Source organism: Sorghum bicolor, chromosome 2 (assembly GCF_000003195.3).
Source record: "Sorghum bicolor cultivar BTx623 chromosome 2, Sorghum_bicolor_NCBIv3, whole genome shotgun sequence".
Lineage (NCBI taxonomy): Eukaryota > Viridiplantae > Streptophyta > Magnoliopsida > Poales > Poaceae > Sorghum > Sorghum bicolor.
The window spans coordinates 65,828,439-65,854,470 of NC_012871.2; the positions used below are offsets into that span (position 1 = coordinate 65,828,439).

The window sequence follows — 26,032 nt, forward strand, 5'->3', positions numbered from 1 at the left end:
TTCATCGAAAAAAAAAGATAAAACGTTTTAAAAATCAAGATAACGAAATCAATAGAAAATGATTTGGCTTTTGGTGACAACCTAGAGCAACTTTGAGAAGACAATTCCGAACAACATATGTTCTGTAGCATTACCGTATGACAAAACATTCTTGTAGTTGTAGGGACGTTTAGCAAGTTTTCTCCTTTCATTCACAATAACAAATAATGAACCAGGTATTCCACTATTCCGTATTCCCACTTTTAGCTGGCTTGCTCTCCCCTTCCGTGCCTACGCCTACTGCCTCGTACATCCTTTATATATTAGTCTCCCAATTTCAAACTATAAGACATTCCAAGAATTTTGAAGAGTTAAAATATCTCAAAATTGACCAAAATTATATAATTATACTATCATAGATTCTTTATTATGTCATAAATCTTTGTAATTCTCTCTAAAATTTTGATCAAACTTGAAATGTTTTGACTCTTCAAGATTCTTGCAATGTCTTATAATTTAAAACGGAAGGAGTGCATCAAAATCATGTCTACCGTGCAAGGAGCCAACTCTTTATTCATCTACCTTGACGTGCAAAGGATTAAGAGAACACAAAGACACATTAGAGGAACTCGAGCAGTAGAACACAAAGACACATAGTTCCTCTAGCAGAGCCCCTACTTGAATACCGGAGAGGGGGCACCTCCGCCTCCGGCCACGAGTTCCTGCACCTCTTGACTGTACGCGCTCCTTCCCCTCAGCCAGCACAGCACTGAGACTCCCCCGGCCCATGGCGACTCCCAGGTGCGGCTCGCCCGGCCGTGGCGACTCACCGATGCAGCGCCCCTCCTCGTCGTCTCTAATTTTAGGGCTCCTGCTGAAATATAAACTGAAAACAGGATGCTTAAAAGTTGGGAGAGCCCCCAAACAAAAAGTAGGGACCTGTTTAGGGGCCACTGCTGAAGTTGCTCTTATACCGAGAGGCGAGAGAAAGCCAACGGCCCCGTCGTATTGCCAAATTCATCACAAATGAAACACACCACATCAAATTCTCGCTTGTCAGCCTAGAACTATCCTAACTTCCTAAGTGCAAAAAATTTTGGTAACGAGACATGGACGGCCCTTAGAGAAAACGTGGGAGCAGGTAAAATAGCCTAGTGCCTACAGGTGCCATTGGATGAGCGTATGTACAAGCAAAACTCTGAACCTCGCCCTGCTCCCTATTTACCAAGGGATCTGTCCAAACTAGTCGCTGGCCAACTGTGGGCGGTGGCCAATGTCTCAGTTACCTCTTCCTCTTCCCAGCCGAGCCTCCCGCAGCGGCCTTCCCACTGGACCCAGTCGCTCTTGATCTGGCGGCAGGCGCCTTCTTCCCACTAGAGCCATTCCCATTGCTCTTCAGGTCAAGCTGGACTTGAATTCCTGGAAGCAGATGAGGTTACCAAAAAGTTAAACACAGCGAATTCAGAGGGATGGATGGATAGGCTCCTAGCAAATGCCCAACAAGTATGAGGACCTTTCTTCTTGTCACTTTGCAGGTCCAGCTTCGGCGTAGAATCGGCAGGCACAAGTTCATCTGAAGGAAGAAAAAAGAAGTGATTAGAAAGCAAGTCATATGAAAAGTATATTTCTTTTTGGATGCAACTTCGAATAGCATCCGACTGACTAAAAACGCTTTACCAACTGTGTTAATTGATGCAGCTTCCATTGGCATCGAACTGACTAAAAACTTTGAATAGAACTGGCTATATCATATGTTGGCCTTGTTTAGTTGGTGAAAAAATTTGGGTTTGGCTACTGTAGCATTTTCGTTTGTATTTGACAATTATTGTTCAATCATGGACTAATTAGACTCAAAAGATTCGTCTCGCAAATTACAGGCATGTGTCTAAAGACTCGATGTGACGGTGAATCTTGAAAAAAATTGGCATTTTGGGGTGAACTAAACAAGGCATAGTATGGCAGTGTCTTAATGTCAGAAGTACATGTATTATTTATTTCTAGCATTAACCGGTGTATAGTTAGGTGTAGCTATATCACAAGTTCATGTTTCTATGATCTTGATTTGTATTTGCTTGAATGATGCTACAAATCTCCATAAAAATGAGTAATTTCACAATTGCATTAAATGAAGACAGGGTGGCACCACAAAGTTGCCTCAAAACAGATTCATTTTATCCAAATGCCTGACACATTAGTCAAACAAACAGGCATCTACCTGATTTTTTTCTGTTTGTTAAATGGGGAAGGAACACGCACCATTATTTTCAGTATCAGAAGAATCATCTTCGTCATCTTCAGCTGATGCGAGTCCATTTTCTTCAGGCACGCTCTCTTCTAGTGGCTCCAAGATTGCCGCCACTCGTTTCTTTAAAGGCTTTTTCATGCCTGGAATATTGATTAGATCTGCTGCTCGAACAACACGAGAACTACTTCCTTGTTTGTATGCCTTTGTCAAGGCACTTTTAACAGCAGGTTGAATCCCATCCATGGGACTTGGATGACCCTACATTATAAAATAAAATTTATTCAGATCCACAATGACAGGGAATGAAGACAAAGGTAAACTATGAAAAACAAGTTTACTCAGCTAGCGACACGACCGCATAAATGCTTCCAACATGTTAATTCAAGAAATGCATTTACCTAAAAGTTCTCTAAAATATTTGTTGTATTTCAAAGTCACTATAGTTTTGTATCCAATATCCATAAATCACATGATTGCAGATTTCTAGGATATGTTCCATTACATATTTTATGGTTGACATGACGTTGCGACAATGCAAGCAAATTGCACAGTTGAACACAATAGCTGAAGTGCTGAACAGGCTACTGCCTGGACACACCACTCAAAACAATTATGAATGATAATAGTCATTGACACAATGGACCATGCAAAATTACCAGCCAAATACCTGCCAAAGTGAAAATTCTGAACGCAAACGCAAATGCAAAAATAATCTGTGACCATTCAAGGATGATCAAGTGAAAACAACATTAGACAGAACAACAGCATATTACCAACCTTAAATTTGGATACTTCCACAATCGTGTCAAAGTCTTCCTGGCTTAAAGAGTATGTATCCATAAACTCTACCACCTTTTGAACGGCTTCATCCTGGATGAATTGAAATATAAAATTTCCAGCAGATTGCTCAAATAAAATATTTCTACAAGGGAAATTGTATTTGATATTACTGTATTACAAAATAAGAGCTACAAATGCTAGTTACTGACTAAGCAATTCAGCAACTCCATGTCATGGTAGGTTACTAATCAATTCAGCCACAGAACTTCAGACAAAAGACCAAAAAAAAACAGAAAAAGAAAAAGAAAAAGAATAATAGCTTCTAAGCTATGCATTTCAGAGTTCAGATGATATGTGGTAGGGTGCTTGGAGCCTTAGACGACTGCAGAAGTTGGCATAGAACACTACTTCTACAGTCTTAATTTCTTATGTCTGCAGTTCTGTCATCTGTGGGAATTCTTGAAGCAAAAGTTAATTTCATCATTCATCAGTTGGCATCTCTATTTTCAAGACTACTGGAAAACAGCAAAGTTTGGGGCCAATTCCAAACACCTAATAAAGAACTGGCGATTACTATCATCATGAGACCAACAATGATCAATAAATGGAAACATGGAGTTCATTCATGAGTAAAAGATGGAAAAATAACCTTTGGCATTTTTTTCAGTGGATCAGTCAGCTCTCTCAAGATAAGAGTAAGATAATCCAACCTCAATGCCTCCCTGCATTTCTCAAGAATTATAAAACTTATGACCCACAATAAACAATCACTTAAGCCTGGACATCATTCAACTATTCAAAGTTGTAACAACAGGAGAAAGAAAAAAAAAATACATGCACAAAATTTGTCAGTTCTAACACACCAAAAGTACACAAACCAATGGCTTATTTCTTCAGTTCTTATAGTTCAGAATAGAAAAATATTTTATCTTCAAGATCTGAACGAGGCATGTTAACTAATGAATTGGTTGCTAGCAACTTAAGAGTTGGAAGCTGGGTTTAATGGGTAGCAAGCAACTAAAAATTAGCTATCAATTCTGATCTCTGTAATGGGTACCCATTTACAAGCCAATTATATCAGAAAAGGAGCACCATACATCGAGCAATTTAGATTTGGTTACTAGCTGAACAAAATTCCATGAAAAAAATCAGAGCATAAATATTGTTCTGGCATAGCGATATAGCACAAGTAAAAGGTACCACCAAGGACCTTATCATACATACTGCTGAATATTGAGGTAGTATTTTTGACTATAATAGATCTCTCATGGAATGTAAGTCATATATTTCCCAAAGAAAAAATACATTAAAAACAATATTTAAAACCAGAAAAGATAGCTGAGGCTTTCCGCAAAAAAGTACATAATAAATGCAGATTCAGGACATGGCCAGGTAAGAAAACAGGTAGCTTTGCTATACAATACCAGCCCAATAATGTCAGATATGTGACAATAAAAGCACAAGCCACCTCAAGGATATGTGAAAGCAACTACCTGTCCAAGTTTGCTTGCTGGGAGGCAAGAATATGACTGTGAACATCTTCCAGTAGCCTTCTGTTTTTGTTAGTAGTCGAGTATTTACCCAACCATCCACCAAACCTATTAAAGTTCCGCTCACCCTGAAATGTATTTGTTACCCAAATTAATTTAGCCAGTAAGCAAAAGTAAAATATACTAAATATAGTGCCAGTTAGGGTTTGATCATTACTGCTTCAAGGACTTCTCTGTTCCCATGCATCCAAGCGGCACTGTAAAATGTGTAAGCTTAGAAAACCAGGTTGGCAAATTCAAAATAAAGTAATACCAGTGTCAACATATAATAAACTATGACCCTGATCAATACTTACGGTACTATAGATGAAGCAAAACAAGCAGCTTGCGACAACTGCCACTGTCGATATCTTCTTATTTGTACATTAACAAGATCACCGTCCGCTATAGATTCAGCAGCCCGGGCTAGAGCATTCATTCTTTTAACTCCACTTTCATCCTTCCCGAGGGTGTTAGGCCGATAATTGATATAATTTTCCTACAATGGGGCACATTTTTAACTGTGGATTTTACAGGAACTTTGATTTCCAAGACATCAGTGATCAGGAGCAGGAAAAAAGAGAGAATGTGTTGATCCATGTATATCATGTAACGGTGAACTCAAACAAATACTCCCTCCATTCCAAATTGTAAGACGTTTTGGCTTTTCTAAAAACACAGGTACATAGTAAAATCAATGCATCTTGAAAAGCCAAGACATCTTATAATTTGGAATGGATGGAGTAGAATTCAACAATACTGGACTACAGTCACAGCAATACAAAAGGTAATAGCAAAAGAAGTCCAAAAGGACAAATGTTAAAGCAATTATGATATACTTTCATTTGGCAAATATAAATATATAGCAACAAAAAGATGAAATTCCCTTCAGAATTCGCAAAAGACACCATTTAATTCTTATACATGCGAGCATCCCAGCTTTCAAGTAAGCTGTGACACACACTACAGTTAGTATAAAAACTGAATAGCTTGTGCACAGTATATTGGAAAGAAATTTGTAGTAGTCACAACTCAATAGAGAAACATTGAAGAAATAACATTTATAGAAAGGATTGTCATCAGTATTCCAAACCTGGATGATCAAGGGAACTAAATCAGGATCGCTCATGCCAAAATCAATTCTCTCATCCATCCTTAACCTCCCACCATTGAAACCAAAAAGTCTGAAAGTTCAATAAATAACCATGAATAATATAAAGACTGTAGGCATAAATGATGATATTTGACATTGAAGAAATACTAAAGAAAGGGATATACTTGTCAACAGCAGTAAAAGGAGAAATATCTTCATCCTTTGAACTGCTATTAAGCCGCTCCCTTATATCATCATATTTGACCACTGATTGGGAGAGGCTCATATACTGCAAATGATTGAGTGCCATGCGAATATCACCGTGCACTCTTTCAGCAAGCTCTTCCATTGCATTCTAGCATAACAGGGAAAAAAACATATTAGTAACAGAACATGGAAAGTCTACATAACAGAGAATCAGAAAGACAAGAATGCTAGAAGACTATATAGAAATACAAGAGACTACAAGCACTAATTTTATTTTGTTACTGATCTGTTTCTGCTAATTTATATCTCACAGTTTTCATGTAAGTTTAGAAGCACTGGAGTCTGGGAAAGATACAGGACATACCTCTTGAGCTTGAATACCTTCCTTTTTGGCAATTTCCATCAATCTTTTACCCATCTGTCAAGTAAAGAACTTAGAACTGATAAAAGAAAAGGAACATCCACATCACAGGTAGAAAATTAACAGTTCTCTCTTATTAGCAATCATGCAACTGTATACATCATGTAAGATGAGAAGAATTGCAACAAAAAGAGCATTGTAGTTGGTAGTTTCTATGCAACATGTGACAGCCAATGGTCAGGGTTTTTTTTATCAACTAGGTACAAGTGTAGGCAAACTGCGATGTTCAGAAGTTCAGAGTCCACAGTAAGTAGCATCACAAGCCTAGTTTACAAACAGTCCATTTTAGACCCAGAAACACATCAAATACAGACCCATTTCCTACATAACATGAATACCACCAGGCTAAATACATTGTGCATGCCTAGATACAACAAAAGTAAGGAATGTGGTGCTGGATTCTTGTAATTCAAGGGAACAGTAGTAATTCTGAAGGTCATTGCCTCACTGGAACTGAACATGGCAAGAAATAACCTGTTGTTTCGTTGGTTTTCTGAAGTTGAGCATCAGGCAGTAATTAACAAGACTCTTCAATTTCTGGCTATAACGGTCATTACAAATGCAGATAATAGGGATCTTGGATATCTTGATGCTAGCAATAAGATCAGCAACACCACCTCTATCTCCAGCAGACATACCGTCAACTTCATCCATGATTAGTACAGCTTTGGGATGTTTTGACCTGTGAAATTGTTGCCCACTTAATATATAATAATAAATCAATACAAAGTCAAAAAAGTTCATGACTCATGCTGCAACACCAACCGGTTGTCACCATAATTCAGAGTCGCGTTGCTGATAAGCTCTTTGATAGAATTTGATGTACTCCCCCCAACACCCTTCTCAATCTTGGAGTCTGCCTTACCACGGCTATCACTCGCATTTACCTATCCCAAAAAATATTGTTTGAATTCAGGCCTGCCAAGTAAAATGAGGAATAAATAGTGCAAAGACAAAAAAAAATACCTCAATGGCCTGCAATCCAAGCATCTGACTAACAACTTTAGCAGTTGTGGTCTTACCAATACCAGGAGGTCCACTCAGCAACACAGCCTTTTTGGCTGCACTGTCAGCTTGTTTCTTTCCCTTACCCTTTTGGCCAGAATGAAGAAATAGTGCATCCCAACTTTTCAACCAATCATGAAGTTGTTTGACCTATATACGACGAAGTTCATAATGAAGTATCGCTACGTATATGAATTAACTAACATAACCAAAAGGAGAACTACTCACCATTGATTGATTGCCAACTATGTCATTTGGAACTTTTGGACGATATTTTTCTGTCCATTGCATAGAACCACGGTCAACATTCTTGGGCTTTTGTTTGTCAGCGGAGGCACTTGCAGCATTACTATTTGAAGCAATACTTTTGCCCACAGCACTTGCTTCGGCTGAAGAAAATCAAGCATAACATATTAACATGAGTTTGTACATAATGTAAAGCCGTAAAGGTACATCTTCACAGATTTAAGCCAATTCCTAAACCCGCCTCTCCCTCTGGCTAAACAGCCTGCTGTAAAGTTTTCTAGTTTTGCCCTTGGTGGGTTTGTTGTACAGCTTTGCTGACTTTTCTACATTTTAATATTTAATATATTTTCTACCACAGTAGGGGTTTCCCCTACTGCACTCCCCTAAAAAAACATATTAACATGAGAAATGCAAAATCAGAAAAGGAAAAAAGTGACAGTGAGTTCATTCTCCAGAGGATGCAAGCATAACAACAGGATCAAGTTAATATCCACAGATAAAGTTGTTACAAGACACAATGAACAGGAAAGTCATGTCTCAGATAATCAGATCCAAGCAACTATGAGCATGACAAAAGTATGTATTAGGTTATGCTAAGCAAGATCCCACGACATGCTATCTGATTATAGAATCACTAGAAGTTAGGAGTTCCAGTCTACCTCGTTTTTCAACTTTAGCTGGAGAGCTCTTTGTCTGTGATTTCTGAAGCTTTTCAAAGCTGTTGTTGCTTTGTTGTTTGTCTACAGGAGCTTTTGCAGGTTTTGATTTTCGGATCAAATCAAATAAACCATCTTCAGTCAAGAATGGGACACTGCAAATAAGTGTAAGCACGTATAAAAATAACAAAATAAAATGAATGTGCAACATATTGTTTCATGAAAAATAGTAAGTAATAAGTAATACCCCAGATCTTTTGCTTTGTTAGATTTAACTCCACCAAGGTCTTCGTCAGCCAGTAAGTAGCTCTGTGAACAAACACTCTCAGCAAATTATTAAATATATAAAGGGAAACAATAGTCACATAAAAAGGTGCCCTACTAATATACATACCGTCTTTTTACTAATAGAGCCAGTCACACGGCCACCATAACGCTTAATTAGATCAGCTGCTTCCTCACGTTCAAGACTGCACATAGAAACAAACTTAAGATGATTCCTAACTCACCGGTCATTGCATGATATAATTAAACATATACTACATACTGAATATTATCAACAACAACAAAGACTTAGTCCCAGGCAAGTTAGGGAATGCTAGAGCTGAAACCCAACATAAGCCACCACAAAAGGTGAAAAGTAAAAGAAAAAAATTATACATAAAAATTGAAGCACCTGTCAAGGGTACCACTTATGACAAATGTCAGACCAGATAAACAAAAATTATACGTAAAAATTGAAGCACCTGTCAAGGGTACCACTTATGACAAATGTCAGACCAGATAAACAATCAGGGGCACCCTCTGGGACCTCCTACAAATCATAGAAGATGAAATAGACAGTTCAGCAATGAGCTTTTAAATTTTTCAAAACATTGACATTAACAATGATACTAGCAGGTACCTTTTCTCCTTTGTGAGGAGGATCTTTCCTCTCTCCAAAATTCATAAAACCTCTCCCACCTCCTCCTCTACCTCTGCCCCCAGGAGCAGCTCCTGCTCCTCCTCTTCCTCCCCTTCCCCTTCCTCTTCCAGCTCCTTTTGAGGGGGTCTTGGCATCTTCATCCATCCTGTCCTCATCCTCAGCATCATCAACTTGAGCATTAGATTCAACTTTAGCCTTTTTTGAAGGCGGTGGCTTCACTGGAGTTTTCTTCTTCGGAGGTGCCACAAAGTCGTCATCGTCATCTTCTTCATCCTTAGATATTTTCTTTGCCGGCAAAGGCTTGTTGTCCTCCTTGAGTTCATTGTTGCATTTCTGAAGTTTTCTTTTAGCCGCGCTCTTGTCAGCACTGTTTCCCGCAGAGGCGTCTGCCATTTCAACATCTGAGTCCTTTTCTGCTTTTGACCCAAAGTACTTACTTGTCTTCCTTCTAGCAGGAGGATCATGATCACAGGACGCCTAATTGACCGAAGATGCGGAATTAATAATGTCAGAAACTTGGGCAGCACCAAATATTGAAGAATTATGAAAACAAAAAAATATAGAAGAACTGCTGTTAGCTTCGACCAAACAAAACAACCATGATGATGCTACAACACAATGAACGTTTGTGGATAAATAACTCATTTGTTACAATATTATACATGAAATGCTGAAGGAAACTCAAAAGCCTAGTCAATAATCTAATCTAACTAGTAACTAGTAGGTCAAAACTAAATCTAAGGCAACGGCAAAGACTGTAAACATCAAGAACATCATCATTTAACATTGGTTTGGACAAAATAGGGTGACAGCCTTAATAAGCACAATAACTACTATTGAGTTGCATGCACCGACCAATTCAATCCAAAAGCTTAAGCTGATGGGAAGAGGTGGGCAATTCACTTATATTCCAACACTCCCTCTCACGTGGAGGCTCCCTCAGGCCTCAGACGTGGAATAGGAGCGAGCAGCAATTATTTTATTTTAATTGCACTAAGAGCATCTCCAAGAGACTTGGTATTCTTGCTTTGTATGCTATATTTAGAATTTTTTAGAAAAAATTGAACTCCAAGAGATGTGCTATTTGGTTTTCTATAATAGCAAGTGAGCTATTCCTGAAATCTCGCTAGCCATAAAAAGCAAGCCAGCCCCGCTTGCTATCCTCCGAAAATCGTTCGCCACGATGGTTGTGCCCGCGCTCATGTTCCTTCCCGCGCGCGCTGAACTCTCCCATCGTGGGGATCCAGGCTCAACCCACTCCATTTGACGTTCCGCAAGCTTTTTCGTCGCCTCTTCCCCTCCCCACGCCCCTACCGCCGCCCTACCACCGAAGCTGCAAAATCGCCGCCGTCCGAATCGTCCTTTCCCTATTTGCCGCGATGTCGCAGCGTCCTCATGGACAGGCTCTGCCGTCCGAGCGGGGAGATCCTGACTACGCCGCCCTATTATTCCAACAGCAGGCAGATGGGAGGAGCAGACACATGGGAGTAGCATCAGACGGATGGGAGCAACAGTTTGGATGGGAGCAGCAGGCAAATGGAGATCCCAACTGCAGCAGGACTCAGTGATGCTGCCGTGGTTAGAGATAGCCAACCTCTTGTGGAACTCTTCTTTTTTAACAAGGCTTGTATTTTACAAAATTGCTAAATTATAAGATTTAGCTACTAATTTTAGCATGTCTCTTGGAGATGCTCTAACCAGGATTCGAACTCGAGACCTCTGGCTTCGATACAATATTGAGTTGCATGCACCGACCAATTCAATCCAAAAGCTTAAGCTGATGGGAAGAGGTGGGCAATTCACTTATATTCCAACAACTACGGATTACCACAGGGAAATTCCCTATGGCCCTATTGTTGCTGCAAGTAACACATTGACCAACAGGGAAATTCCCTATGGCCCTATTGTTGCTGCAAGTAACACATTGACCGAAACTGGATCCCTGAGCCAATCCACGACACCATGCACCACACATTCACAATTAATTATATTTCAACAGACCAAACCCGTCTAAAGCACCCATAATCAGTAACAATAAGGCAACAGTACAGAGGGAAGAACCCGTCTAAAGCACCCATAATCAGTAACCATAAGGCAACAGTACAGAGGGAAGAACCCGTCTAAAGCACCCATAATCAGTAACCATAAGGCAACAGTACAGAGGGCAGAACCAACAGCAACAGGGGCGGCATCCTACCAATGCAGGCGGCGCCGACTTCTTCTCAGGAATGCTGAGCACGGGCTTCTTCTTCTCGGCCGCCGCCGCTCCCGAGGGCTTCGTGGCGGCAGCTCCAGAGGGCGCCGCGTTCTTGCCATGCGCCTTCATGAACCATTTCCGGATGTCGGACGACTACGCCCCCCAGAAAGCAAAGCAAGAACCGCTCAGTCGTCGTCAGAGGCCAAGAACAGGAAACGAATCAAGAAGCCACTCGCCAAACAAATCTCCGCGGAGGGAGGAATACCAGCCGGGGCGTGCGAGAGAGAAAGAGAGAGGGCAAGAACGCACTCACCATCTCCGACGCGGCAAAGGGCGGATCTTCCGGGCCCGGGAGACCGGAAAGCCGGAGGTTTTTCCCGGATTCTTGGCACGGTTAGATTGGTTAGGGGGCTAGGGTTCTAATATATGGGCGGGCGGGTGGTTCTTGCTTCCCGCGAACAATCCAGTCCTGGTGCGGGCACTGGCGCCAGCCACTGCCTACGCGATGCGGGGGAGGGGGGAGAGAGAGGAGACGGAGGGGGAGGGGAAGGGGAAGGGGGAGCGGCGGCGGTGTGCCGCGGAACTGGGGGCCGAGGGACGAGCGGGGTGGAGGGCCGGAGGACGAGCGGGTGGGGCGAGCGGTGAAGCCGCCGGGAGGGGGTTGCTGCCACCGCCGCCGGGAGGATGCTTCTTCGCAGGGAGGGCCAGGGCGCGAGCGGGTGGGGCCAGGCTAGTTAACTTCGAGCATCTCCAACGGTTTTGCATTTGAAGTTTCCATTTGAGTAATTTGTCAAAATACTCTAAGAGTATCTCTAAAGACTTTGGCAAATTAATTTGGCATTTGTTGTTGTTTGCAAACTCCCATAACAAAATGTAAAGGATAAAAATAGACCATCTCTAAGGAAATTGGCATTTGGACTTGGCAAAGAATAAAAATAGGAGGTCTCCAGGCGCGCGCGTTTTCCTTGCGCGTGACTTTGCACGCGCGATCAGGTTTGCAAAGCCGTCTACAACTTGACATTTTTGCCAAGTTTGCTCCCTCATTTGCCAAGTTGCCCAAATTGCAAACTCCAAATGCAAAACCGTTGGATACCCCTTTTGAAGCTTTTTGGCAAATTACTCAAATGCAAACCTCAAATGCAAAACCCTTTGAGATGCTCTAAGAGAGGCAACAGTTTTGCATTTGGAGTATGCATTGGACAACTTGGCAAATGAGGGAGCAAACTTGGCAAAAATGTCAAGTTGTGGATAGCTTTGCAAACCCAATCGCGCGAGCAAAGTCACGCACGAGGAAAGCGCGTGCGCCTTGAGACCTTCTATTTTTATCATTTGCCAAGTCCAAATGCCAATTTCCTTGGAGATGACCTTTTTTTATCATTTGCATTTTGTTATGGGAGTTTGCAAATAACAACAAATGTCAAGTTAATTTGCTAAAGCCTTTGGAGATGCTCTTATTTTTCATAACAAATTTATTTAAAAGATATAAGTATTATAGTTTTTTACGGATCTAAACTTAGCGGGTGTTTAGTTATCTTTTATTCCAAACATTTTTTAAGGTTTTTAGTCTATTATTTTGCATAATAAAATTAAACAACATTCAAAATTTTTGAAGAAAAAATGACTATTCTCCATTTTTGATTTTTTTGACCTTAAGACGCCAAAAAACTCAAGAGAACTTCAAGTGACTCTTATGATGACAGTAAATTTTGTATTTTGGATGAAATTAAACATAGCTATGAAAATTTTAGCATCTTGCATTAACTCATTCCAAAGTATTTTGCATTTTGTATTTTATGGTGAACTTCCTTTTCTATTCCAAAATTTTTTTGGTTTTGATCTATCATTTTACATAGTGGAAGAGCAACTCCAACAACTTGCATATTCTTGTTGTAGAGACTATTTTAGAATTTGCATAATAAAAGGTAAGCTTCAACAGATGTGCTATCTAGTTTTGTAAAACAAAAAATAGCTATTCATCTCTAAGAGTTTTGCAAATTTCGTTTTCCAAATCATGGTATTTGCCAACTCCCAAAATTATATGGGGAGAGAAAGATGAGTCTATTTCCAATAGTTTCGTATAATTCAGGCCGTAGAGATTTTTGTCAACTTGCCAAAAATGTCAAAGGCAGTTACTGAGATTTTTTTTCAATTTGCTAAAAAATTAAGGATGCCAAAGCTAAATGGCAAACTGTTGGAGATGCTCCTATCTAATTTTATGAAATAGCAAGACTGTTATGGTCCTCTTATTTTTAAGAAGTTTTATACTTTATAAAATAGTTAAACAATAGAATTTTATTAATAATTTTAGTCACACTTTGGGAGTTGCCCTAAATCTCTACAACTAAAAATTATGGAAAAGACCCATCTACCACACCCATGATAAAGCCACAACTCTCATCCCTTTTAGCCATGATAAGCTATCCCATCAACCAAGGCCCACTCACCCATACATGTAAAATTATTTTAGTGAATTTAAAAAAGTCATAACTTTTAAACCGAAGATATAAATTAAATTCCGATAGCACCATTAAATTTTCTCATAACAAATTCTTCAAAACAAGATCACACATGAATATATTTAGATAAAATTTTATTAATGAATATTTATCTCTAGAACTAAGAAATTATAGAAAAAACATAGAGTATGTGGATTTTAAAACCCGTAACAACGCACGGACATTAACCTATAATATGTAAAAAAAATTGGCAAAAGATGGTTATTCTTCACTTTGGATTTTGACCTTAAGAGACGAAAAGAAAACCTAAAAGAGCTTAAAAAGGCTCTCATGAGAATAACAAATTCTGTATTTTTAATAAAACTAAATATAACTCTAAAATTTTTAGCATTTTATATTCTATTATTTTAAATTAGTTAATATTTTGCATTTTGTATTTTAAGGTAAAAACACCCCCTGGGCTCACAGCGACCACGGAGAGGGAGTGCCAAGCGATCCGAAGTCCAAACATCAGTCAGTTTTTGACTTTTCCTCAACGTTTGCGTCCTTTCACCGAGAGCCACAAGCCCGCAACTGCAACAAGCAACAAATCCGCGCCCGCTCCGCCGCTTTCCTCCCCACCTCCACCCAGTGGGCGACGACTGGCGCCCATCGTCGATTCCCCGTTCTCCGTTTCCGTCTCGCGTGTTTGGTGCTTTCGATCTCCCCAAGGCGGCAGGCGGCAGCGCCGTGCGCGCCGCGGGAAGATTTTGGTTGGTGGATTGTTGGTGGCGGCTGCACTCCGTCCCACTGCACTGGTCCAATCTAAATGGCGGCCAATAATAGTGACCCAATCCCGGATCAGCTGGGGGAAGGAGGGGCGGGCGTGAAGCACGAAACAGGGGAGGAGGTGGGGGAGGAGACGTCTTCTTCCGCGGCGCAGGCGACCGCGACGACGATGCTGCCCCGGTCGAGCTCGCGGCCGCAGCTGGACCTCAGCGGCGCCGCGATCCACGGGACGCTGGAGGACCGCAACCCTACCATCCTGCTTCCCAACCAATCCGACGACATCTCCCACCTCGCCCTTGACATCGGCGGTACGTGCGTGCCCCCGTGCAAGTCTCCCCGCCTCCGCTTCACTGTTGGACTCAACAGTGTTTATCGCTCGGTAGCTATGTAAGGTTCTGTCTCGAGTTGGTTAATCAAAGTAGATGAGATGCGGGATACTTAGTAATTTAGCATGTGACCGTGGAAACCCAACTGTGGTCGAATTTTGAGAAGTTGGCACTTCCACCTGCTAGTCCCACAGTCCACACTGAACATTTCCAGATTGCTACCGCATCTCAGGACGACTGCCTGTCTGCGGATTGATAGTGGTGATAAGATGCTACTTGCAACAGTAAGCCGTCAAGGTGGGACTGTGCATGTGGCTTCCAACTCTTGTTGTTCCTCCTGAACTGTTAGGATATGTGCTTGATGGATTAAAATGTGCCAGTTTTAACAATAATTTCTTCACTGTCGAAGGGTCTGACATTTTGTACTCTGAAGTTTGAAATTTATGTTTTCCCTCTAGGATCTCTTATAAAACTGGTATACTTCTCGCGACATGCTGAGCTTTCCACTGAAGATAAGCGCAAGATATCCACAAAGAGAAAACTTGGGATGTTTAATGGTGGCAGGAGAAGCTACCCGATTCTTGGAGGGAGGCTCCACTTTGTCAAATTCGAGACTGGGAAGCTAAATGAATGTTTGGATTTCATTTCTTCCAAACAACTACATCGTGGTGGTATGCAAACACTGGTGTTAGTTATAAATAATTGGAATGTTGTATCATCTTCCTAGTTATTTCCATCACCTTGTTGACATAGTTTCCTGTGCTTCTTCGATAGCTTCTGTGTACCTTTGAATCACAGTTCACCTGTATTTACTTAGCATTGAATATCAGTTATATGCTGCAGGAATTGATTCACCTTCGTGGCGCTCGGGAGCTCAGCCTGATGACATTGTAATTAAGGTAAAAACTAAAGAGACAGCATGACTGATATGTCTGAAGACTCTATATAAGTACTCCCTCCATTATCCACAAATGGAATCTCAAATACCAAGAAAAGTGGTTGGGTTCTCTGACTTGCTTGCATGCATCAGCTTCCACTCAGGTTCCCTATGCACGCATGCATCACGATTGGCTGGCCGTTTGGTTTCCCTCTGCATGCGTGAATACTATTGGTTGTGCTAATTAAGCATGCACAGGCTGCCTTAAACGAATGTCTTGGGAACTGATTCGCGACTTACAAAAGATCAAAAGTGTGAAATCTACTTATGCCTAATAAACAATATAGAGGGAGTATAAGTAAATGATTGGATTCAGGACACCTCAATAGTCCTTGAATAAGAAAAAAGAACAACAAATAGAAAAAGGGGAAAGGCCTAGAGATCCTCTCATGCATTGAAAGGAAAAGAGAAAAATGCTGAATTAATAGTCTTTACAGAAGTCTTTTTTTGCGGTGAGTATCTGTTTATTGCTGCATTAATAATTCTTCCATTACATACTTTATTTTTGCAAGCACAGATTAGTTGTCCTTATTTGGAATTATGGCCTTAGGATTATTTTGTTGCTGAGTGTAATATTTTGTGGAAAGGCAACAGGTGGTGGAGCATACAAGTATGCAGATGTCTTCAAGGAAAGATTGGGAGTCAGCCTTGAAAAGGAAGATGAAATGGACTGTCTTGTGGCTGGAGCAAACTTTTTGCTTAAGGTTCCAAATTCCAATCTATTTAGTCCATATTCTACTATGCATCTATCTTGTATGTGATGTTTATAGTGGATTGTTGGAGATGTATTAAACTAACACATATTAGTAATAATTGTGTTAACATTCATGAATCTAAATTACAAATTACCAGCAAGTAAATAACACTCTTTTTCTGCACTTGGCAGGCTATACGTCATGAAGCTTTTACACACATGGATGGTCAGAAGCGATATGTTCAGATTGATCAGAATGACTTGTTTCCCTTCCTTCTTGTTAATATCGGATCTGGTGTTAGTATAATCAAGGTAACTTTGAGGTTAGCTTTCTAGTTTGTTCTTTTGAGTTTCACCGGATCTTGTTGACCATTCTTTTTCAAAGGTTGACGGGCATGGGGAATTTCAGCGAGTAAGTGGGACAAATGTTGGTGGTGGTACGTACTGGGGATTGGGGAAGCTAATGACAAAGTGCAAGAGGTGCTATTTTTCTGCCCATGGACACCAGATATTTCTGTATACAAGTTTGATTTCTCCTAAACTCAGTAATTTTGTTTCAGTTTTGATGAGTTGCTAGAGTTGAGCCAGCGTGGAGACAACAGCACCATGGACATGCTTATAGGAGACATATATGGTGGTCTGGACTACTCCAAGGTTACTATTACCATCAAATGTGTAAATAATTGTAAAACATGTTGATATTCCCCATAAGTTATTGTATGCACTACTTAAAAGCTGCTAGTCTGACCTGTTATTAGGATAACATTCATTGTGCACTGTATGTTAGAAAAAAATGTTATTAAACTTCTTGTCTTATGTGTGTATTAATTATGCATGCTTCTGCTATATGGCAGATTGGTCTTTCAGCATCTACAATCGCCTCTAGTTTTGGAAAGATAATTTCAGAAAACAAAGAGCTATCAGATTATAGACCTGAGGATATATCGCTCTCCTTGTTACGGATGATTTCATACAACATTGGCCAGGTATGTCAACCTTGCGAGGACATGATATGGTAAATAATTCGTGAATGACTAGTGAGATAAGTGCCCAAGAAAAATGGTTTAGTACTCTCATCACACCTTTTCTATAGATACAAACACTTGACAATTATTCTAAAAAGATTTTTGGAAAATGTGAACAAGTAAATGAAACAGCGAATGAAGCTTATCTGAACATGGAACTTTTTTGTGTGCTTGATTTATCCAGGAATCTAGCCTAGCTTTGAGTGGTTGTGTTCTTTTCTGAAGAGAAGACAATAAAATAAGTGATAGTTCAACATTTTTTATGCTATATAGTGATTTTTCTCATAATCTGAAAGTGATAGAGTTGAAAAATTAATGAAACCAAGAGCGAGCGATGCCAAAGATGATACTAGATGTCAGTGCTGAACAGTGTATTGAAATTGGTTCTTTGGTGGGTGAAGGTCTAATATAACTTTTAATGGTGCTCAATTGCTCATAGCTATAAGTAAACTCACATATTTTTTTATGCTTGATGCTGCATGCTAAGTTGATAAAATACAAACTGTAGTGTTTGGTCATTTCACTCATTTACCATGCCCTGGATTTTGAATTTATGATTGGTGCATACTTCCTTATCGGAAGAAGTACATTTGATTTTAAAGCTCCAAAGTGCCATTGTTGTTGTTTTATCACTGAACAGAACACTCAGTCATCTGTATCAATTCATACTGATACAGGCACATTTCACCTCTTCTGAATACCTAAGCTCTCTATTTTTTTTTCTAGAAAAGCCACAGGAGAGCTGTGTTTCTTTGCACTAAGAAGAAAAAATTCTCTAATTTACTGTGGTCTATTTTTCAACTCAATTGAAGCTGTGGGTTCGGTTTCTTTTTTTTTCTGTAGATTTCCTATCTAAACGCACTTCGTTATGGACTCAAGAGGATATTTTTTGGTGGATTCTTCATCCGTGGGCATGCCTACACCATGGATACAATTTCTTTTGCAGTGCATTTCTGGTAATTTTTTCCCCCAAAATTGGTGCCCCTTCCCTCCCCTCCTCCACCTCCTATGGTTTGTTACGTTATTTATATTAATTTTTGAAATAATGTTCTCCCAATATTTTCTGTGTTGGTAAAGGTCAAAAGGAGAGGCACAAGCTATGTTTCTGCGCCATGAGGGCTTCCTAGGAGCTCTTGGAGCATTTATGAGTTATGAGAAGCATGGTCTTGATGACTTAAGGGCACATCATTTGGTTGAACGCTTCCCAATGGGTGCTCCATATGTTGGTGGAAAGATTCACGGGCCACCTCTTGGAGATCTCAATGAGAAGGCAAGGGCATCTTCTCCTGATCATGGTTAAGTTTATGGCTATGATGGTTTGGTTATATTTCTGAGTATGGCATCCTCTCTTAACACAAATCTGATGCTCAATAAATTTACACCTTTAAAAACTCGAAATGGATGTCACTCAGTCAAACTACATGACAGGCATGCACAAGAACCAAAGGGTCAACCGAAATTTCTATCTCTATTGAAAAGGTCCCTTGAATTAGTCGATATCTTGTTGCTACTATTTTATGCTGGAATGAGATAACATTTCCTTATTCAACATCGTTTAAATCTAGTTCACTTTTGATCGCCAATATTATTTTAAAATGTTTCCATTTTGAACTGTACAGATATCATGGATGGAGAAGTTTGTGCAGAAGGGTACTCAGATTACTGCCCCTGTACCTATGGGGGTTCCAGCTACGACAGGTATGGGAGGCTTTGAAAGGCCGACTTCTAAGGGTGACATTTTGCGGTCAGATGCAAGTGCAGCGCTCAATGTTGGTGTTCTCCATCTCGTACCCACATTGGATGTGTTTCCATTGTTAGAGGATCCAAAGACGTAAGACAAATGTTCAACTCCTGTGTCTACTCTCTATGTGTGTGGAAGTTGGTGAAATTTCATATTATTGAAAATGAACACTTCCTAGATAGTTTAGTTCTATTTGTCAACCCAGAAAAGGACCAACTAAATACTAACTGTTGCAGTAAAATCAGTACGGAAATGGAGCTCAATTTCCATTTTCTAAAAGGCTCTAGAAATTAGTTTAAACAGTTTTTCACATCAAGTTACCAGTTCGTTAAGCCTTTCCTTGTAGCTATGATACCAAAAGCAATAAACAAGTTTCTGAATCTTTTTCCTCAAATGCAGAGTTTCAGCATATATCCAACCTTCTAAATTGTGATAATTGATCTGTTTTGTAGGTATGAACCAAACACAATTGATCTTGACCAGGATGAGTTCAAGTATTCTTCTGTTTCTCTTACTTATAGATATATAATAGCAATTGAGTCCTTTGATGATATCTGAGATGATTGTGCTAGGTACTGGTTCAAGATTTTGTCAGATCATTTGCCGGACCTTGTGGACAAGGTATGATGTTGCTCTTGCAAAGGCATCTGCATAGTTCCTCTTTTCTTTATGGGATCCCTTTCTTTATTCATGACATGATGTTAAAAAAAAGGTTTCCAAATGTCGTTCTCGCTCACAAACTACAATCGTCAACCATCCGAGACTCTGTGTTTCCTGTACCCGCCAACTTAATCAGATGTATCTCCCTCAGTTTCCGAATCCGTCTATTGAATGGAATCTCTGGTACAGTCAGCATGAGGCGGTCTGTAACCACAGAAGGCTAGAACCACACCTCATATGGAACAGAAATTATATCACCCTTTATCTTATGTTATCCAAATACATTTTCTTAAAAAACTCTTAACATCTTTATTGTTGGATCGTTACAAGTAAGTATATCAGGCTGTGAACTGCCTACTAGTAATGAAGGCACACCATCTTTATTGGTTTCCACATAAGCAGGTATGCACCTGCCACAAATGTTTGCCAAAAGGCACAGTTTCAAGGGACTAGTTGCTGTTTCCGTAGCTTAGTGAGCTTAGCTCCTTGACTCTAATGAAGGCAATATTTCCACTGCACTATCATCACAATCAAGTTTACATTGAGATTGCATGTTTTGGGCTGAGATAGTACACATATGTTTTTTTCATTTTGTAGTAACAATTTGTGAATTGAGGATGTTTACCTGAATATCCATTTCTTGTCTGTTTGGAAGTAAATGGAATCCTGAAACAGTATATTCTTGGCTAACTTGTGCATTCTATCATTTGTAGGCAGTTGCTAGTGAAGGCGGGACTGATGATGCCAAGAGGCGGGGAGATGCATTTGCGCATGCCTTTTCTGCTCATCTGGCAAGGTAAAAAATTGCTATTGCATGTCACTATTGCTATCTATCTCTTTGCTACCTAACTTGTGTGTCTAAGGTTAGATTGATGGAGGAGCCAGCTGCTTATGGAAAGTTTGGTTTGGTCAACCTGTTGGAGTTGAGAGAAGAATGTCTGAGAGAATTTCAGTTTGTTGATGCATATATTAGCATCAAGCAAAGGTTGGCATCCTACATGTGCGCATGCATGCACACATGCTCTCATTTGTCTAACATTCTGTTATCTTCTGCTTGAAGGGAAAATGAAGCTTCACTGGCTGTTTTACCAGATCTTCTGATGGAACTTGACAGTATGAATGAGGTATATGACAAAGGGGCTTCTTTCTGCTTAATTCTGCACTTAACTGAAGTCATCTTAACATTTGCCTCTGTGATAGCTCAAGTTATGTACTTGCGATTATGCCAGTTTTCTATTGGCAGCATGTGGATGAGAAAACATGAGAAATGTTGGTTCATGCCACGATCATAAGTCCACGTTTAACAAAGTACCACTAAATGTGTTTCTGGCAAAAGCAAAACATGCCAATGTCACTGTTAGGGGTATTTTTTCATTGTTGTTATTTTTCTTTTCCCTCTGTAGCGAAGCTTCAACTCTAGATATTAATTTGAGTGAACATTTCATTTTCATGGATATCCAGGAAGCTAGGCTGCTTGCTCTAATTGAAGGTGTCCTTGCTGCAAATATATTTGATTGGGGATCTCGAGCTTGTGTAGAACTTTATCACAAGGGAACTATAATAGAAATCTATCGCATGAGTCGCAAGAAGATGCAACGTCCTTGGCGGGCAAGTATTCCAAGTCTGAAATTTTTAAATTTTACAGTTGCATTGCGACGGAGTTATAAAAAAAAGAGTGTGCTGCCACAAACTATATCACTAACTTTATGTACTTTTTCTTGCAGATTGATGACTTTGATATGTTCAAAAAGAGAATGCTGACTGATAGAAAGGACCAACCATACAAAAGAGCACTGCTTTTTGTTGATAACTCAGGTGCTGATGTGGTCCTTGGAATGCTTCCTTTAGCTCGGGAGCTTTTACGCCGTGGAACAGAGGTATAAATTGAAATGCTGAAAAACTAAAGAGTTTCCTTTTTTGTTAGATTTGCTCCAGACTGAATTTAATTAGAAAGAGCAGACAGAATGCTGGCTGCAGAGATTCAATCAAGGGAACACACGATATATTGCATGCTAATGTATAGATCACATTTTCTTATTTCCTATTTCCTTCGTTGAAGATATAGACTGCATGAAAAAAATGGAAAACATCATTGGTGAATGTTGTGATAATTTCTTAGGATCTTATGTGACAATCCAGAACTGATAAAAAAATGGAGATGATTTGAGCTGTCTGGCTGACCTTGTGAAATAACTGTAGAACTGAAGCAGACTTTCAAGATTATCCCATTTGGTGATTACTTATGGAATATCCTATTTTCATAAATTTTCCACTGATAGATGTTTAATGTGATCAGGTAGTTCTTGTTGCAAATTCGTTGCCAGCTTTGAATGATGTTACTGCTAATGAACTTCCAGAAATTATAGCTGAAGCCTCAAAGGTACAAAGTAAACACAATCCCTTACCATTTAGCTGTATTATCGTTTGTTGTTGGCTCTAATTTCATATAACTCAAATGATAATGTATCACAGCACTGTAGTATCCTTCGGAAAGCTGCAGAAGCTGGTGGGTTGATAGTTGATGCAATGGCTGGCATCCAAGATGATCTCAAGGATGAGCCAGTGTCAGTGCCACTAATGGTTGTTGAGAATGGATGCGGCAGTCCATGTATTGATTTCCGGCAGGTTAGCTCAGAGCTTGCTGCTGCTGCAAAGGATGCAGATTTGGTAAGAGGGCTGCAACATTTTTAACTGAATGCATTTTCTCATGCAAGAATCATTTGCAATGTTCTGTTATTTATAATATTGGTTTGCTTTCCAATATAATGCAGTTAATTTTGGAGGGCATGGGACGGTCACTGCATACCAACCTCAATGCCCATTTTAAGTGTGATGCTCTAAAGGTACTTGTTTCTGCAAACCTTACTCGTTTGTTGCTACACAGGCAACCTTGATAGTATTGCAAGAAATTTCGTCATCTAAAAAAAGGAATCATAGATTTTTTATTTAAGAAATTTGATGGTTAGATCAGTTTCAGATCATGACTACAACAATATTTTCAGTCATAGGCATTGGACTTCAAATATAATTGTAGTCATGACTCATGAGCTCATAAGTCACACAGCACAGACAGCAGTATTTTTTGTCTAGACACTCTGCAGTCAACTCCGAATTCAGATGATTTTAAGTGGCAATGTAGCTTCAGCTGAATCTGGAACTTCCTTACCTTTCTGTCAATTTGTTGGAGCTAAAGAGCAGAATCTTTGATAAGTGGTATGTCCCACCTAATCATGTATGCCATTTTTAAAAGTTTACAAGTTGAGTTTTTATGCGCAGCTTGCTATGGTCAAGAATAAGCGATTGGCAGAGAAGCTCTTCAATGGAAATATATACGACTGCATTTGTAAATTTGAACCAGTTTTTTAACAATATGGGAGTGGCAGTGGAGCATTGGTAATGCACACTACATATTTTGCCACGGCATTGCTTAAATCTGGTAGTACTAACGAAGTGGGTATCTTTTCTTCAGTTTTATCACCAGTTTTCAGTTTTATCGTCTTGCAGCAACTTGATTGGTGCAGCCGGCGAGACAGAAACAAGCATGCGGAATAATGGTCATTCCAGTGTACGGGGTACAAGAAACGCCCTTCCAATACGCAGCTAGTGTCTGTGATAATAGTGTCTCAAACGATGTAATAAATAAAGGCTTTAAAGTCCATTTCCAGAAATATTGAATGGAGAGGTTTGAGCCAGCCAACTGGAGTTCGTGTACCCGAAAAGCGAGAACTCGTTAGCAGCCTAGCAGGGCCGAAGTAATAACATACTAATCCTGGAATGATCTTGTCATTCTTATGCCGTGCTCGAATCAATCCAAAATTTGTTCACCTGCCGAGACAATGCTGTCACTCAAATGCTAAAAATCAGTTATTAGTTTTTGCATGGTTGTTTTCAATTCTGAGAAAGACTGTCACCATACATTTTACTCGTTAGTTAAATTGTACAGTAGAACAGATAACTCAAATCAGGCCTTGTTTACTTCCAAAATTTTTTGCAAAATAGAAATAGTAGCACTTTCGTTTGTATTTGACAAATATTGTCCAAATATGGACTACCTAGGCTCAAAAGATTCGTCTCATCAATTCTGACCAAACTGTGCAATTAGTTTATATTTTTATCTATATTTAATACTCAGCATATAGCAGTTGATCCACTAATCAACGATTAGCCGTCCATCACTCCAGAAACTATGAGCTCTAGGCAAAGTTGATGTCATACGCCTTGCCGCCGTCCGCTCTGAAGATGCCAAAGTGGCGCTCGAACTCGGGGCCGGGCTTGCCGTCCTCGTCGTACAGGTCGAACAGGAACACCTCCACGGGCACGCCGGGCCGCTTGGGCGTGCCGACGCCGCGCACCGCCCTCTCCACGATCTTGGCGTTGTACGCCGCGGCGTTCTGCGGGGTCGCGGCCGGGTGCCCCGCGGTGGGCCACCCGGTCTCGGTCACGGCGACCGGCACGGCACCGAACCCCTCTTTCTCCAGCGCGGCCACCAGCGCGTCCACGGTGGCGTCGAACAGGTTGGTGTACACCAGCGCGCCGTCCTGCACGGGCGCGGCGCCGGCGCCGAAGAGCGCGTACGCGAGCTGCACGTTGGCCGGGTCGTTGACGTAGCTGATGAAAGGGTAGGTGTTCACCATGAAGGGCGCGCCGGTGTCGGCGAGGAACTGCAGCATGGGGCGGAGGACGGGGAGGGAGGCCGCGTCGAACGCTCCTGCGGAGGGCGGGTACGAGGCGGCGAGCACCGAGGAGGCGTGCGCGGAGGAGACCTTCACCCTGCCTCCGAGCCCCAGCGCGGCGAGCGCGGCGTGCAGGTTCCGCATGGCCGGCACGAGGTGCGGCGCGTAGAACTGGTTGTTGTACAGCACCTCGTTGCCGACGGCGAGGTACCGGACGCGGTCGGCGGGGGCGTGCGCCAGGACCGCGGACCGCAGCCACTGCGCCGCGCCCTCGGGCCCCGACGCGGCCAGGAAGGTGAGGTTCTCGTTGGGCACGCCCACCATGAGGTCGATCCCCGCCGCGGCGAAGGCCGGGAGCACGGCCGGGTCGGGGAGGAAGAGCCGCGCCTTGGTGATCCCGTTCTGCTTGAGCAGCGCCGCCGCGGCCGACGGCGGTGGGAGGTTGCTGCCGACGCGGCCGTGGCAGATGCCGATCTTGCCCGCATCACCTGCCGCCGCCGCCACCGACGCGACGGCGAGGAGGACGTGGCCCAGAAGACACAACGCTGTTCTCGTGGCCATTGGTGAGGGAAGGAAAGGGACTAGGAAGGGGATGCCACGCTTTGGTTGTGTTGTCGCCGTTAAATAGAATTTTTGGTTTGCCAAGAATAGTAGGGTTTCTGGTTGTTTGTAGGTGTGGCGGATCGAGGACGTCAAGGTTGAGTCGTGAGGAATAAAAAGCGTGGGTCACTGCTTGGTTCTGATACTTTATGGTTGTTCGACTCGATTGGCTGTTTTGGCTCGGTTTGGTAGTGGCCGTTGACACATACTAGCCGTTGGTTTTTCAAATTATAGCTTTTGTGCTAGGGACTATCCTCTCTCTCCAGTACTTTTTTTTTTTGAAGCAGAAGCAAAGGAACGGCCGAACGGTACCGGAGGCTTTACCTTCCCTTTCGAGCCTGAGTATCCGACATAAACGCGGGGCTGAATTTTTGAAGTGGCCAGAAAGAACGTCCGCATTGATCAAGCCGTTGGTGTGGCTGGAAACTCTCTCCGTGCGCTTCAGGATGCAAATGGACGGATCTCTCTTTGGCGTGGCAGCATCCTTGCGCGGGAAAAAAAAGAAGAATTCTACGCAGCTGCGTCGCACGCCGCTCCCGCTGCAACAGCGCGTAAAAGTTGCTAAATTTTAGTTAACTAAAATTATTTTAGTTATTTTTAAGTGACTAATAGACTAAACTATTTTATCGTCTTTTTAATCAATGTGTTTAAAATTTTAGCTACTAAATAACTAAAGTTTAGCAACCCAAGCCCGAGGGCAGCTCTATCCAAAATCACGTAAAGCTGCTCCCCTCGTCCATGGAAATCCTTCGGTGCTGCACTAGTCCATCAATGTCTCCAATCTGCTGGGTGAGGTCCGATGGTTAGCCGCAGGCAACAAGGGCGAGAGGCTAGCGGCAGTGGCAGGTCGTCGGGTTGTGCGCCTGCAC

At 41.3% G+C, this 26,032-nt stretch overlaps 3 protein-coding genes across 4 annotated transcripts; 1 reads left to right on the top strand and 2 right to left on the bottom strand.

Moving 5' to 3' along the window:
• On the bottom strand, positions 922–11,947 carry LOC8054977 (replication factor C subunit 1). Its single transcript, XM_021453846.1, has 22 exons — positions 11,597–11,947; positions 11,284–11,436; positions 9,066–9,563; positions 8,908–8,975; positions 8,556–8,631; positions 8,409–8,470; positions 8,165–8,316; positions 7,488–7,648; positions 7,221–7,409; positions 7,020–7,141; positions 6,729–6,936; positions 6,198–6,251; positions 5,812–5,981; positions 5,627–5,717; positions 4,851–5,032; positions 4,712–4,751; positions 4,498–4,622; positions 3,654–3,726; positions 3,002–3,094; positions 2,236–2,482; positions 1,493–1,552; positions 922–1,398 (listed from the first exon to the last, which is right to left on the bottom strand). The coding sequence occupies exons 1-22, from the start codon at positions 11,597–11,599 to the stop codon at positions 1,262–1,264; spliced, it is 2,964 nt and encodes a 987-aa protein (XP_021309521.1). The 5' UTR covers positions 11,600–11,947; the 3' UTR covers positions 922–1,261.
• LOC8063305 (pantothenate kinase 2) lies at positions 14,266–23,769 on the top strand. 2 transcript variants are annotated; one of them, XM_021453142.1, is made up of 23 exons: positions 14,266–14,815; positions 15,292–15,504; positions 15,677–15,732; positions 16,358–16,474; positions 16,657–16,776; positions 16,850–16,944; positions 17,025–17,118; positions 17,319–17,450; positions 18,333–18,445; positions 18,567–18,759; positions 19,109–19,320; positions 19,683–19,724; positions 19,803–19,851; positions 20,604–20,686; positions 20,759–20,875; positions 20,951–21,014; positions 21,352–21,498; positions 21,615–21,767; positions 22,187–22,270; positions 22,363–22,557; positions 22,662–22,733; positions 23,167–23,283; positions 23,379–23,769. In XM_021453142.1, the coding sequence occupies exons 1-22, from the start codon at positions 14,548–14,550 to the stop codon at positions 23,254–23,256; spliced, it is 2,709 nt and encodes a 902-aa protein (XP_021308817.1). In that variant the 5' UTR covers positions 14,266–14,547; the 3' UTR covers positions 23,257–23,283; positions 23,379–23,769. The 2 variants fall into 2 exon arrangements, with proteins under 2 accessions (XP_021308817.1, XP_002460569.1); XM_002460524.2 differs by having other exon boundaries at positions 23,395–23,769.
• On the bottom strand, positions 23,966–25,276 carry LOC8062085 (glucan endo-1,3-beta-glucosidase, acidic isoform). Its single transcript, XM_002462679.2, has one exon. It carries the CDS (start codon positions 25,122–25,124, stop codon positions 24,084–24,086), a length of 1,041 nt encoding a protein of 346 aa, XP_002462724.1. The 5' UTR covers positions 25,125–25,276; the 3' UTR covers positions 23,966–24,083.